Source organism: Pecten maximus, chromosome 15 (genome assembly GCF_902652985.1).
Source record: "Pecten maximus chromosome 15, xPecMax1.1, whole genome shotgun sequence".
NCBI classification, from domain to species: domain Eukaryota; kingdom Metazoa; phylum Mollusca; class Bivalvia; order Pectinida; family Pectinidae; genus Pecten; species Pecten maximus.
In genome coordinates, this window is record NC_047029.1 from 25,838,879 (window position 1) to 25,854,077 (window position 15,199).

General features: G+C 35.3%; 1 protein-coding gene across 1 annotated transcript; it reads right to left on the reverse strand.

Annotated features, from left to right (window-relative positions):
• Nucleotides 1–1,105: 1,105 nt before the first annotated feature.
• LOC117344235 lies at nucleotides 1,106–14,537 on the reverse strand. The gene is made up of 17 exons (XM_033906913.1): nucleotides 14,519–14,537; nucleotides 14,083–14,188; nucleotides 13,154–13,281; nucleotides 11,777–11,868; nucleotides 10,987–11,144; nucleotides 10,612–10,738; nucleotides 10,050–10,133; nucleotides 9,453–9,573; nucleotides 9,055–9,112; nucleotides 7,781–7,865; nucleotides 6,697–6,841; nucleotides 4,965–5,028; nucleotides 4,127–4,241; nucleotides 3,585–3,734; nucleotides 2,803–2,856; nucleotides 2,353–2,448; nucleotides 1,106–1,768 (listed from the first exon to the last, which is right to left on the reverse strand). The coding sequence occupies exons 3-17, from the start codon at nucleotides 13,198–13,200 to the stop codon at nucleotides 1,698–1,700; spliced, it is 1,467 nt and encodes a 488-aa protein (XP_033762804.1). The 5' UTR covers nucleotides 13,201–13,281; nucleotides 14,083–14,188; nucleotides 14,519–14,537; the 3' UTR covers nucleotides 1,106–1,697.
• Between the last annotated feature and the right edge of the window lie 662 nt (nucleotides 14,538–15,199).

Sequence of the window (15,199 nt, forward strand, 5' to 3'; positions counted from 1 at the left end):
AAATTGGGTTCAAATCCATTCATAACTTTATGACTAGTAGCGATTCAAAGGAATTACCTCTATTTCCCCTATTGGGACCCGCCCCTTTGGCCCCTCAGGGGTCAGTGTCACCAATAATGCAAAATCTCTTCCCCTTCCCCCAAGGATGTTTCTGACCAAATTGGGTTCAAATCCATTCATAACTTTATGACGAGTAGCGGTTTAAAGGAATTACTTCTATTTCCCCTATTGGGACCCGCCCCTTTGGCCCCTCAGGGGTCAGTGTCACAATTTAAGCAAAATCTCTTCCCCTTCCCCCAAGGATGTTTCTGACTAAATTGGGTTCAAATCCATTCATAACTTTATGACGAGTAGCGGTTTAAAGGAATTACTTCTATTTCCCCTATTGGGCCCCGCCCCTTTGGCCCTCGGGGGTCAGTGTCACCATTTATGCAAAATAGGTTTCTCTTCCTCCAAGGATGTTTCTGACCAAATTGGGTTCAAATCCATTCATAACTTTATGACGAGTAGCGGTTTAAAGGAATTACTTCTATTTCCCCTATTGGGACACGCCCCTTAGGCCCCTCAGGGGTCAGTGTCACCATTTATGCAAAATCTCTTCCCCTTCCCCCAAGGATGTTTCTGACCAAATTGGGTTCAAATCCATTCATAACTTTATGACGAGTAGCGGTTTAAAGGAATTACTACTATTTCCCCTATTGGGACACGCCCCTTTGGCCCCTCAGGGGTCAGTGTCACCATTTATGCAAAATCTCTTCCCCTTCCCCCAAGGATGTTTCTGACCAAATTGGGTTAAAATCCATACATAACTTTATGACGAATAGCGGTTTAAAGGAATTACTACTATTTCCCCTATTGGGCCCCGCCCCTTTGGCCCCTCGGGAGTCAGAGTCACCATTTATGCAAAATCTGTTCCTATTCTGCCAAGGATGTTTCTGGCCAAATTTGGTCAAAATCCAATAAGATCTTTTTGACTAGTAGCGATTTGAAGCAAATGTTGACGGACGGACGGACAGACGACGGACGCCGCGCCATGGCATAAGCTCACCGGACCTTCGGTCCAGGTGAGCTAAAAATACTAGTCAATAAAAAACAATACCAATCAAACATTATTACTCTTTAATGTTTTATCATACATGTCCAACATACTAACACAAGGAAATTTCGGTTCCTTCCATTTTCTTGCTATGATAATATCGGACAAAGGATACGTATCCGACTCAAACATATGATTCTCGTATAAACTGTAGAACAGTCATACCAAAACACAATTGTCCATGAACTGTCACATACAGAGACATAAATCTACATGAACTTCACCAGATACGTAGGAATTCAGCATCCTCACACATTGTATGAACTGGAGAAGAATCATAGATAGCTGTTAATGTATCATTCACATGAACTTCACCAGATACGTAGGAATTCAGCATCCTCATACATTGTATGACTAGAGAAGAATCATAGATAGCTGTCCGTGTATCATTCACATGAACTTCGCCAGATATATAGGAATACAGCACCTCCATATGACAACACTAGATTCATAAATAGTTGTATCTATCAAATGAACTTCACCAGATACGTAGGAATACAGCATCCTCCGTATGACTACATCAGAATCATTAAAAGCTGCTTCTCTAAAATGAATTGCATCATGCTTAACACAGAAATACAGTATTTTCACATCAACTTTATCAAATGCATGGAAATAAAAAGTTCTCACAAATCGTACAGTATTCTGTTGCCTCAGTCAGCCAGGGTAGTCCTGAAACATCAAAAAATAAAATCTTGTTATAATTTCAATTCTCCTTCAGATAATTTATAAATACAGTAAATATGTATTTCAAATAAACAGAACATTTTTAACTGCTTAGATTAATCAATATCGAGCAACATCATGCTTCAGCACTTTCCATCAGATCAAATAAAGGTGACTGCAAAGAATAAATTAGATAAATGTTTTTGTGAAATTTTCACGTCTCCTCTTATTGTTTGAACTTTAGATTAAACCAAAATCCTGGTTTAAAATCCTATGTAGTACTGATATCTCTTATGTGACGTCTCTTTCATTGTACCAGTTTGAGACATGGGTAAAATTTCCTTTGGATAAATATTTAAAACATACACTATACTTCACCTCCATTAACTAAAAGAAACCCCTTATTCAACTTGCCAGGACATATAACAGCTTCTTCCTTTACTTATAAGCTGAGAATTACCAACTTCATATCTTTGCTACAATAAAATTATCAGTATATGTATGTAACTGCTATGTAAGGGAGGTTACCTTCAATGTACTATGTAATAGTTCCATGTTAAAATATCACTAGATTATTTTATATGATTTACCTGCTCTGTTGGGGTAAGATACAGCATGTACCTTACAGTTACTACACGTCCTGTACGGAGTTTCCATTAATGGTTGAAATGTCTGACAACACAATCCTGAAACATAAACATCATTCTACTGATATTCATCAGAGTCTGGAACGAATATTGTTGTATATTATGCCACATTTTGTTTTATACTGTGGAATACCATATTCAAACTAAATAAGCAATATATTCAATATCAACATTTATATCTCATATTACAGTAAGGTATTTAATGTCCATGGATTGGTACAGGGAAGTATTTTATTTTGGAACTAAACCTAAGACTGAAAATTATCGAAAATAAATTGATATTAATAAATAGGTACATGTATGTTCTTATAAACAAATTAATGAAAATAAAGTGATTTTTTTTTCTCCTCCCAAAATAACAAAACTTAATATTAAAGAGATGTTAATACATACCGAATGTGTGGCCTTCTTTACAGCTGACAGTGAAGTTGTCACCAATAGCGGCAGGTAGGCTTTTGTCAAGGTAAATAGACTGACATTTGTCTGTGACCCTCATATGAACCAAACGAATAAGATTTCACCATGTGCCACCAACTCAAGAATGTTAACAAGGACCTTAAATTTCTGTTTGTTTTGTTTTTATGCTGGGTGTATCACCCCATGAACAGCCAAGTCATTTGAGACGGGGTCTCATTGTAGTAGTTTGTGACTACTTCAATGAACAATATATGGGAGGTTCGTTACATGCCATCCTGAGCAATTATGGTAAAATGTCTTGCCCAAAGACACAACCATAACAGCAAAGACCGACTCGTTTCTCAGCTTTCTAAGAAACACAAACTGTCACGGTAAGGAAACATCGAACCACATACCTCAGATCATCACCAAAGTTATATGGCAGGTATTTTTGTGTGTGACCCTTTTAGATAACTGAGACCCACATAACATCAGAATATCTATCCAGGAGAGCATAAAATTACACAAAATATGTCCCAAACTGAAACAGAACCCCCCCCCCCCCACACACACACACACACACACACACACACCCATGTAACATATATGAAGAAACAAGGGTATTTTCTCCACATATACAACAGTTGTGAGCTATTGCAACCCTTTCAGATAACTGAGACTCACATAACATCAGAACATCTATCCAGGAGAGAATAAAATAAGGCAAAAGCATGTCTCAAATAGACCCCCGTGTAACATATATGAGAACACAAGGATATTTTCTCCACATATACAACAGTTGTAACATCTGCTGTTATTCTCTATAAAGGACTGTCTCAATGTTTCCATCTTGGCATAAATTGGCATCTCTTCATATTTTTTTTGATGGTGTTCCATAAATTGAAGCATGCTTGAACAAACATTCTTATCTACAATACATTAAAAAATGACGGTACAAGTTTAATCAAAAGTTTCATAAATCTCAATACAAAAATCATCAAGTTCATCTCACCTTAATCACATAGGGACTGAATATTTACAAAACACATGCTTTCTCTGGCTTTGAATGATTTCATTATCATTTCTCTGTTGTCTTCAACACAGAATCATGTTTGATCTTAATGCAATGTCTAATGTTTTCAAAGAGACATCCAGATGTTTCTTAATAATCTTTACTGCAGAATGTGCATTTTATTCTAATAGATATAGTCATGGTACACTTTAAATTTGATATAAAAAGTGCAGTACAATTAACTGATTTAATTTTCAATGTTAAATCTATTCCTTCTGTAAGTAGCTGTGGAATGTCCAGTAAACTCACCTTTTTCCGTCATTGCCTCTTTCCGACTCTGAAGGACCTCCAAGGAATCAGTAATATACCTTCCTATGATTACGTCTCTCAATTTATGTATATTTTTCTCAGCAAGAGCCACTTCCTGGAGTATATAAATCAAAATATTTAATAAAACAAGAGGCCCATTGGCCTTAATGGTGTCTAACCACTAAACGTCCACAGAGAATTCAGGCACTATATAGAATTATCGATGTTTCCATTTGAATGAAAAATAGAGAGAAAAAATCAAAATTGAAGACAGTTACAAATTAGCTTTTGTCCTAGCCCCTGACACCATTTATTGTTGGAAATGATTGCTCTCCCCTAGTAATGATTTAGAACATATCTAGTTGCAATCCACTCATTGATAAGCATTGATGAGGAGTATTTTTTTAATAAAAAAGTTTACAGACTACACACAGCACATAGTGGACACCAAATCATGACAACATCATGACAGAAATGAAAATGAAAATTTTTTCTCAATGCCAAAAATACGTTTTATGGAAACTATATATTGAATTAGCTATTTTCTAAGAGTTAAAAAGGCCGAAGACTTTCATCACTATGTGTCAGACAATAAAATGAACTTCTAGGCACTCACACAATACAAACTACAATTAATTAAATGTTTTATTTTTGAAAGATACACTAATGAGTAGGGAATGGCACTTAATCAACCCTTTAACCCCTACTGACCATATTGGACTTCAAATGGTAAATGAATGGCAGAGTCCACTAAAGTTTCTAAGGGTTGAAACGGTTAAGAATTGTTTGTGCCTGTTCCGACAGGTAGAGATCTGGACATCATCTACACAATACCTACCTGATTCTCTTCTGTAGCATCTGGGTTTCTGGGTATATGTAAAGTGATGGTGATCAGGAAGTACCTAGGAGAAAAACAGCAGAATTTTAGATTTTTCCATATGAATTCATCACAATCAGGTGAGATGAAATAGGACTACAAAAATATTTGTGAAACGTGTACATGTAATACAAAACTGCAAAATATTATAAAATCATTTTAAATTTGATTGCACACTGTTGTTTGATCTCTTAAAGTATTTCCAAATTACAAATGTTTGAATCCTATCAATAAATGAGCACATGACAGAGTCTGCAAAAAGTCTTTAGCCAAACTTGTGACAGAAGGAAGGGTAACACTTCATTTTGTCAACCATATCATGGTGGGGGCATAAAATGACACATGATCTGATTTTATACTCCATGCCTTACCTGAGAACCCGGAATGTTTTGATTTTATACTCTTAGACTATATCATACCTGAGAACCCGGAGTGTTTTGATTTTATACTCTATATCTTACCTGAGGACCCGGAATGTTTTGATTTTATACTCTTAGACTATATCTTACCTGAGAACCCGGAGTGTTTTGATTTTATACTCTTAGACTATATCTTACCTGAGAACCCGGAGTGTTTTGATTTTATACTCTATATCCTACCTGAGAACCAGGAGTGTTTTGATTTTATACTCTTTATCTTACCTGAGAACCAGGAGTGTTTTCATTTTATACTCTATATCTTACCTGAGAACCAGGAGTGTTTTGATTTAATACTCTATGTATCTTACCTGAGAACCCGGAGTGTTTTGATTTTATACTCGTTGTCATACCTGAGAACCATGAATGTTTTGATTTTATACCCTATATCTTACCTGAGAACATGGAGTGTTTTGATTTTATACTCTTTATCTTACCTGAGAACCCAGAGTGTTTTGATTTTATACCCTATATCTTACCTGAGAACACGGAGTGTTTTGATTTTATACTCTATATCTTACCTGAGAACCCGGAGTGTTTTGATTTTATACTCTTTATCTTACCTGAGAACCCGGAGTGTTTTGATTTTATACTCTATATCTTACCTGAGAACCTGGAGTGTTTTGATTTTATACTCTATATCTTACCTGAGAATCCGGAGTGTTTTGATTTTATACTCTATATCTTACCTGAGAACCCGGAGTGTTTTGATTTTATACTCTATATCTTACCTGAGAACACGGAGTGTTTTGATTTTATACTCTATATCTTACCTGAGAACCCGGAGTGTTTTGATTTTATACTCTATATCTTACCTGAGAACCTGGAGTGTTTTGATTTTATACTCTATATCTTACCTGAGAATCCGGAGTGTTTTGATTTTATACTCTATATCTTACCTGAGAACCCGGAGTGTTTTGATTTTATACTCTATATCTTACCTGAGAACACGGAGTGTTTTGATTTTATACTCTATATCTTACCTGAGAACCCGGAGTGTTTTGATTTTATACTCTTTATCTTACCTGAGAATCCGGAGTGTTTTGATTTTATACTCTACATCTTACCTGAGAACCTGGAGTGTTTTGATTTTATACTTTATATCTTACCTGAGAACCTGGAGTGTTTTGATTTTATACTCTACATCTTACCTGAGAACCCGGAGTGTTTTGATTTTATACTTTATATCTTACCTGAGAACCCGGAATGTTTTGATTTTATACTCTATATCTTACCTGAGAACCCAAAGTGTTTTGATTTTTTATTCTATATCTTACCTGAGAACCCGGAGTGTTTTGAGTGGCAGAGTGTACCAGGCTGTAGGGCGAGAGATGTGGGAGGTGACAGCGACAGCAAGATCATTACCCTGCCATAGGTGTATGCGTAATGTTTCCATTACATCGACCATCCGTGTCAGAGGCACTACAATGGAATATTTAACATGAGATCAGACATTATAGTGGCACTACAATGGAACATTCAACATGAAAACGTTAAATCTTTTATTAATATCATCCTCCACATCAGAGACACTACGGACATATTCAGGTATTGAACAGTAATGACAAAAGTTTTATAAAAAGAACAATTTCTTAGATTTCATTGATAAATAAAAGCAAAGTGAGCTAGGATTCATGTACATCTAGATAGACTACCACACACTTATTTATGAAATAAAGTCCAGGGGTTCAAAAGATGTCATGTATACATAACCTTTTAATTTCAAGTGGTCAAGTGTGACCTAGCTGTGACCTTCAACCTTGACCAATAATCAACAAAATCTAATCAGGTGTATACCTGGCAGGTGTGATGCTATGGTGTGAGTATGAACTAAATCTATCTTGAGGTTCACAAGATATCATTGCACACAAAAACGCAAGATTTTTTTATTTTAAAAGTGGCAAGTGCAAACTTTAACTGTTTATCTTGTCCGATGACCACCAAAAACTTGCTAGGTATATATAGAACTTAGCTTAATGGTGTGATGGAATGGTGTGAATATGAAGTAATATGTTCAGGGGTTCATGACAAGGTTATCATGGACTGACTCATGGATATTTGCATGCACACACAGAGGCAAAGTGATTACTATAAACCCCCCTTTACTAAGTGGGGGGTATAATAAGCCCAAGGGGCCAATTAACAAATAAACTTTGACTCAAAGTTTGGGGTTGGCTTTTGACAGAACAACCAAATGGTATGTGTTAGTACCAGGAATTTTAACTGAACTGCAATATATATGGGCCGGCTTAGTGCTGGATAAAAACAGCATCATACAGTTCAATTATGCCAACTGTAGTGGTCCGATTTATTATGACACAGGAAGTAAAATATAGATTGATCTTCACTTTAATTTTCTACCTGCTTGATCTTTGATCTTCATCTCTACCCTCTTCTGCAGTCTTTCTAGCTCATCAGATTCCTGAAACAGCAGCTGGATGTGCAGCTGTAACAAAATCATGGTTATTTAGTGTAAAGGATGTAATTGTAATTATGTTGCAGCTGACATTTCTGAATTAGAGATTTGTAATCCATTCTCCCCTTACTGAGAGAAATTATCAATTCATGTATAATTATATAATTTCAATTCTATCAAGATATCTTTAACAGTTGAAAACTTAAACCCCAGACAAGAGTTATTGCAAATTTTGCACCCAATTGACCTTTAACCTAAAAATGAAGGTTAAAATGTCACAGTGACATGATTATGCTGCCATACAGCGCACAATGCCTGTGGCTGATGCATGAACTTGATAGATAAATTGATCAGTCTCTCTTTCCTGTTTCATTTTTATTTGTTTCTTCCCTTGTTAGTTCCTGTTTTTCCCTTTTTTACTGGATTCCAGAAAATGTCTGCAAGATATTGCTGTACGTACTAATAATGCATACGATTAAAGGGGCATAACTCTTAGATAAACCATCAAAATTACATGAGTAATATGTACCAGGTATAAGTTTCAGGGTGATCAGGTGGCACTACTGTAAAACACTCCCTACCTTTCACCTAGGTGGCCAGGGTTCTATTTCCCCAATCAAATGTGAAAAGGTATGAGGTCACCTGCCTATGCATGTGAGTTTTCTCCAGGTACCCCAGTTTTCCTCCCAAACTAAGACCACTAGAACGCTTCAATCCAAGCGATCGAACAAGTGTGATTCATATAAGTTTGTATACCTTGTTTATCAATTGTAAAATAAATACGTTTACATTTACCAGGGCCATTTTTGTTTTTGCAGTCCAACGGGTTGATCCAGTAGGACCACTGTTGTTCGTTTATGAAATAAAGACAAACCTGGCGATTTTTATATTGTTTTCAGACAAGTCTCGACAAAACTCCCAAGGCCTGTATTGACATTTGCAGGTCTGTCAAGATAAACGAACAGGCCCCAGGTCTACAATTAAAGGGGCATAACTCTTGGAAAATTATCCAAATTAAAAATTAAAAAAAAAAAAAAATGCTTTTGTTGCTGATCTGTTATTTGCTAGTGTAATTATTGTTGAGTACTTCAGATCAGTTGGTAGATCTTTAAATTCCTTCCCTGACTCCTAGAGAGGAGTTACATGTAATAACATTTCTCTGCCATTCATTCAAACTTTTAAACTAAAATGTTAGTTCAAAGTCATAATTGGGACTTACCTCCAGTGGTTTCTTCAACATCCTTATCTTAAAAGCATCGTAGTTTTTTCTTGATGATCTATAGAAAAACAAGATGTTCAGGATACAATATGTATAGTCAAAAGTCTCAAATCTTTAACTTGGAGATTCAGGCTAGAGATACTGAAAAGTAAAAAACGTCAAAATTTTGGGAAAAAAATTTAAAAAGGAAAAAATACAATTTGACTACAGAACATTTATTTCATTTCAAAATCCTTTCATGAGTGCATGACCATAGCAAATCCCTCAGCAAAACTAATAAAATTTGTAACGGACAGACAAAGAGGAACACTCATCACTCATGCCTCCGACGACTTTGTGTGGCACAGGCATAACGATTTCAAAAGTTGTTCAACTTAAAAACTATTATTAAGACATACGCCAGTACAGCACCCATCAGCATTGTGTTGTCGGACATGTCCACACCATAACACTGCCAGTTGTTGTCTCCATTCGTCGTGGTAAAGTTTGTGTTCCACTGATGAAGGTTCACGGACACACCTACCAAAACATGAACATTAAATATGAACAGTGACTGTTCATTCTGTTCAGGGATTACAAAAACATCTTACATGGATCCAAGTTTGTTTGTTTTCTGGGTTTATCGCCCCTTGAACAGCCAGGGTCATTTTGAGGGGGAGTCTCTTTGTAGTAGTTGGTGACTACCTCACTGAACAGCATACAGAAGGCTTGTTGCATGCCATTCAGAACAATTAGGGTAAAGTGTCTTGCCTATAATGACACCACAACAGCACAGATCTGCCCGTTTCTCAGCTTCCCAAGAAACACGAACTGACATGGGTAGGGAATGTTGAACCATGCACCTAAAATCTTCACCCGAGATTACATGACCAATGATCTGTTGCAGCCTCCTACTTGAATATCCTGGATCTTCTCATGTTAGGTGTATCAGCAATTTATAAACTTTCCAAATTCACCATATTGGTAGGATTATTGACCAGCCACATCTTACCTACCTTTATCTGTGATAATGACACTTCCCTTGAACAGGAAGCCATCACAGGTGGACAGGAGCAACGTCTCATCCTTGTAACATACAGCTAAGTAAACAATTACAGATATGTTATATTACATAACTTAGTCATAAAAAAACAACATTACAAATGCAAAGAATTGATGATAAGTATGTATGTTGGACCGTACAGAAACATGCAGATGATGCTTGAACATCTAGGGGTTGCTTTCATTAACAATCTCAGAGCAAAATGTTTAAGAAAATTTACCCTAGCTAGCTAGCTTGGATGATCCGATAGTACAGCAGCTGGACCAGATTAAAATCAGCCTTTCCGAACTTTAAGGAGCTCCTTTATTATGTTATGCAATGTTCATGAAAAGGGAAATCGTAGCTAAAGAACTCTTTAAGGGTTTTTAAGTTAAGGAAGCATTTAAGTTAAGAAATGTTGATGAAACTGGGACTTGATTCTCCATTCAACTAAACAGTGTGAAATTTCCTTATCCCATCGAAGGGTTGAGAACAGGGGAAATTGATATTCAGATAAAACAGTGTTGATAACCTACCTGTAATATTTAGTTCAGTTTCCACTTTGACATGACTTGTGTGAAGTACAGACATTTTGTCATCTTTTATTTTCACCACATGAACCATCAGATAAAACTCCTTAGCAAACAGCACCAAAATCTGATCCTGCAAAATAAGAATCAAATGGGTTTTTTGAACTTAAAATATCTGAAACGTAATGATGGGAATCGGTCCTACTTTCACAACTAAATTAACACAGCATGGTTCTGAGAATGAGCCACTAAATTCGAATATTGATTACCTGAGTGCATATTTGGTTCTATAGGTCAACTGAACAAGTTATGGTTTTCTCTATCTAAAAGTTAATTACCTTGGCAACATTACAAACATGCACTATCATCAGCAGTTCTTACCTGTGAAATCCTTTTCATATTAAGAAACATTACTGTCAGCAAATCTTTATCACTATGGAGGGACAGAGATGACACAATATCACCATTTTGTAAGTTCACCGCCGTGAGGACTACAGTTCCGTTATGGTATCCAACTGCCATATAATCCACAATTTCACCTGTTAAAGCACAAAGTCATGATGTAATGATCAAAGTCGGTTAACATTTTAGCTGTTTTATCACAAGTTTTGAAGCAAAGAGGATTCTGAAACAGACTGCATTGGTCTCTCTCCCTCTCTCTCTCTCCCTAAATATATATATATATATTTCAAGGCTAAACTTATTTTCTAAAAAAAAACATAAAATAATAATATAAAATACTTGAAAATACAAAATTAACAACTTTATAGCATATATGAGTATGTATCTCCTTAAATTTTCTACATAATAAATTTCACATTATGCCTGAAAAATCAACATTTAGAAGACATTGGATTTAGGAGCACATACACACATATCCCTGTATGCCTCTGTGTGTCGAAGGTTTAAATTGTAAGTATAGTATACATGGTATTGATATGGTTGTCTTCTACCTATACCTTTAAATATAGCAATAGGGTGAATTTCCTTTTAGCTCAATAGGTACATGTAGAGTGACGGACCACCAAGCCGAGGGTCGTAGGTTCGATCCCTAGTGGAGACACACTACTCGCTTTTCTGTAGCAAGTGTATAATATTGATAGATCGAGAGTTTTCTAACACAGAGGTGTATTGAGTAAATACTGGTATTAAACATAAGAAATACATGTACCTGTTGCCATAGTTACTGGCATCTGTAACCATGACAATGCAGAAGGACAAGTTGATGTGAAGGTCATCTTCTTCAAAAGCTTACAATCTTCCCTGTAAGTTAAGACTTTACAAATAGAAAACCTTCATTCCATATCTAGCATGGCTAATAATTAATCATTTTCGTTGATGTCAATTGTTTTTTAGTTTCATAGGGGTATGAAAAAATTTTTGTTTGCAAATTTCTGTAAGAATCTGCTTACTAAGAAATGCTTATAATTAATTTGTGAAAAAAAAATTCTAATTTAAAACATGTTTTATGTACAATTTCACTGGTTTTATATGGGATTCTTTTTCTCAAATCAATATGCAACGTCAATTGTCGTATTATGACGTCACATTTTTCGTGCCATTCTCGGATTTTTTTTCATATTGGTATGCAAAACAATCTCAACCAATCAGAAAGCCGCATTCTGCGTACAAACAATGGAAAATTAATTATAAACATATACACACAACTCTTGGAAACAGTATCACCAGGTATATTGTATCTAAATATGTGCAAAGCTAAACAATTATGAAAAACAATGTATGCTAAATTTTACATGGCTATTTCGTTGATATCATCACATTGTCACCGAATCAAAATAGACCATTAACAACTTCAATTATTAATAAATTTGCTTGAAAAAGTCACAGATTAAACTTCCTTTCCTTCATGTTTCATTTAAGGAGGAAGCTACCAGTCACTTTTTTCGATTTTTTGTTTTGTTTTTATCTAGACCAGACTGAAGCGGATGCCAGTATGCCCAGGGTACTTAGAACTAGTGTAAAGATGGAACCTTATGGCTGGATTACAGAAAAGACCGAGTCCAGATTAGACAGATTTAAACTATAATTATTACAGATAAAGAAGAAATTGATCGGAACCAAATTATTTGACTGGTTTAAACAGGGACCTAGATTAAACAAGTGTCCAGGTGAGACAGACTGGATTAGACAGTGTCTAGTTTAAACAGGGACCTAGATTAAACAAGTGTCCAGTTGAGACAGACTGGATTAGACAGTGTCTAGTTTAAACAGGGACCTAGATTAAACAAGTGTCCAGTTGAGACAGCTCCAATGTACTGATATTTCCTGATTGCAAAACAACTTACACTCAAGTCTATAACCTTCACCACTAGACATACAATAATTAACAGTTACTGTATTAAACATGTGGAACTTGAAACAAAATACAATTATGGAATTTGAGCTACATTAATGTTTTGAAAAATGTGTGAAATATAATGAAATATTGAAATATGAACCGACTTGCACTCACTAGAGAAGCAATTATTATTTTGTGGAAACACTTTTAGAAGTCAATGTGTATGTATGTAGCTCTTATGAAACTTACCGAGACTTGCATGGAAACTTGATCAACCAAAGCAGGGACATCACCATTTCTCATTGCAACAGACAAAATGGCCACCTCTGTTGAGCAGTTTGGAGTCTGATCTGTACATGTGGTAGTCCATGCCATCTCTGGATTTTATTTATAAATAGCACAGTGAAGGTGTAGCAGACAAAAATGTATAAAATTACAGAAGTTAAGTATAATGATCATAAAACACCTTTTAAATATAGATAGTTATGTATAGTTTATGATATATGCTGGGGATTTATATACAATGTAGCTAAATTCACGGTCAGTAAATATAGAGCAAAAATAAATACCAGCTAATATACAGAAGTGTTTACTGTAGAGTGTAAATTTACAAGGCATGATTGTGTGAAATTTAATATTCACGAACTGTCTGACTGGTACAGCCAAGAAATATTAGCTGTATAAAACTCCACAACTAGTACCAGCCGGTTTCACTAGTGTCTGCTTGCTGTGTTATTTCCCTTTAATAAGTTAATATCCACATGTATGCTAGCTTACTATTCAGTAAAATTAACAAGATATATATGCCCATCTCACTGAATTATTAAATTCTATGTAACAGCTTTTGATTTCAAAAGGTCATATATGACTATGACCCTTGTGAGAACCGTTCAGATGACATGTAACTTGTTTCTATAACAACAAGTAAACTCAATTTGCAGGGAACCTGGCAGGAATTCAGATATAATTGAATATTCAGATGTGTTGCTTTTAATCATGCTGCATATAACTGTACTAAACAGAACATTTCAGACCTCTGAAGTTTAAAGTAAAAAAAGAATTTCACAGCAGCTAGAAGATTTTACTTTCAAATATACATGTACTACTCAAATTTTTATAATCCAAAATAAATCCATTCAAATATTTATAATACATTTTCTGTATATAAATGTACATACCCAGAGCAGACACACTGTGCATTTTGGTTTTCAGGAAATGGATGTCTGTAGGATTGCCATTATTCCACTCTGAATTCTCGAGGTATAAACTGGACAAGTCAGCTACCTGTGGGGTCACCAATGAAACATAGAAAAAGTCAAAACCTTAACATGCTCATCAACCAAGTCATAATCAGGCTTTACACAAATATCAACTGTCCGGAGAATAATTATATCACATTTGATCTTTAAGTTCTCAAAAAGTCTAATTCCAAAATTCTTACAATCACTTAAAATTTCAAAACTAAAATGAAACCATCTTCACAAAAAGATGATGGTATTCTAAGTTAACTATTTAGAAATATGTAAATTTTATGATAACTTTAATTTATCATACCTCATTCCATGTCCACTGGGTTTCCTATGTATATTCTATGATAATGTTATAATTACTTACCACATTCCATGTTGACTGGGTGTCACATGTACTGTGTAAGAGCAGTCTGTGATCATGTGACAGTGTTGCCAGGATACACCTATAAACATGTCCATTAATATCTAATTAAAATTGTATAATGTAAGCATTTTTTGTCAGACAGCATCAACTCTGTATGATGATTTGCTTTAATTAAAATAAAAAGTTAAACAGCCATTTGAAGCAACAAATTATAATATCTATCAGTTTAGTAACTCCTAAGTCTTCATATGTTAACAAGCTACCAGACAAAAAGGTAGCCAAGAGCATACCTCCCTAAGACGTCTCCTCCAACTGGTGACCAGCAAACTGTCCGATACCCTGTGTGTGGCGAGGCTGATTTCACAAGTGGACATAATGTGTGGTCAAGTGCAAGTTCCTGCTTTAAATCTACAACAATTTAAATTAAAGCAGTATGTAGCAGATAATAGTTTCATGCTACCAGGCTAAATATCAGTTCACTCAATAACACAGGGCCTGCTTATAATTAACCAAACATGAAACAAGATTGACAAAATCATAAATTTTCACATAATCTTACCTCTAGCCTATGATCTTGAAATTTCTACTAAGACCTTGAACAAAGTTAAAAACACAAATCTTATCAAAAACTATCATATTACAGGTTTGAAATTTCTTTCCTCAAATGTACTATGGAACAGC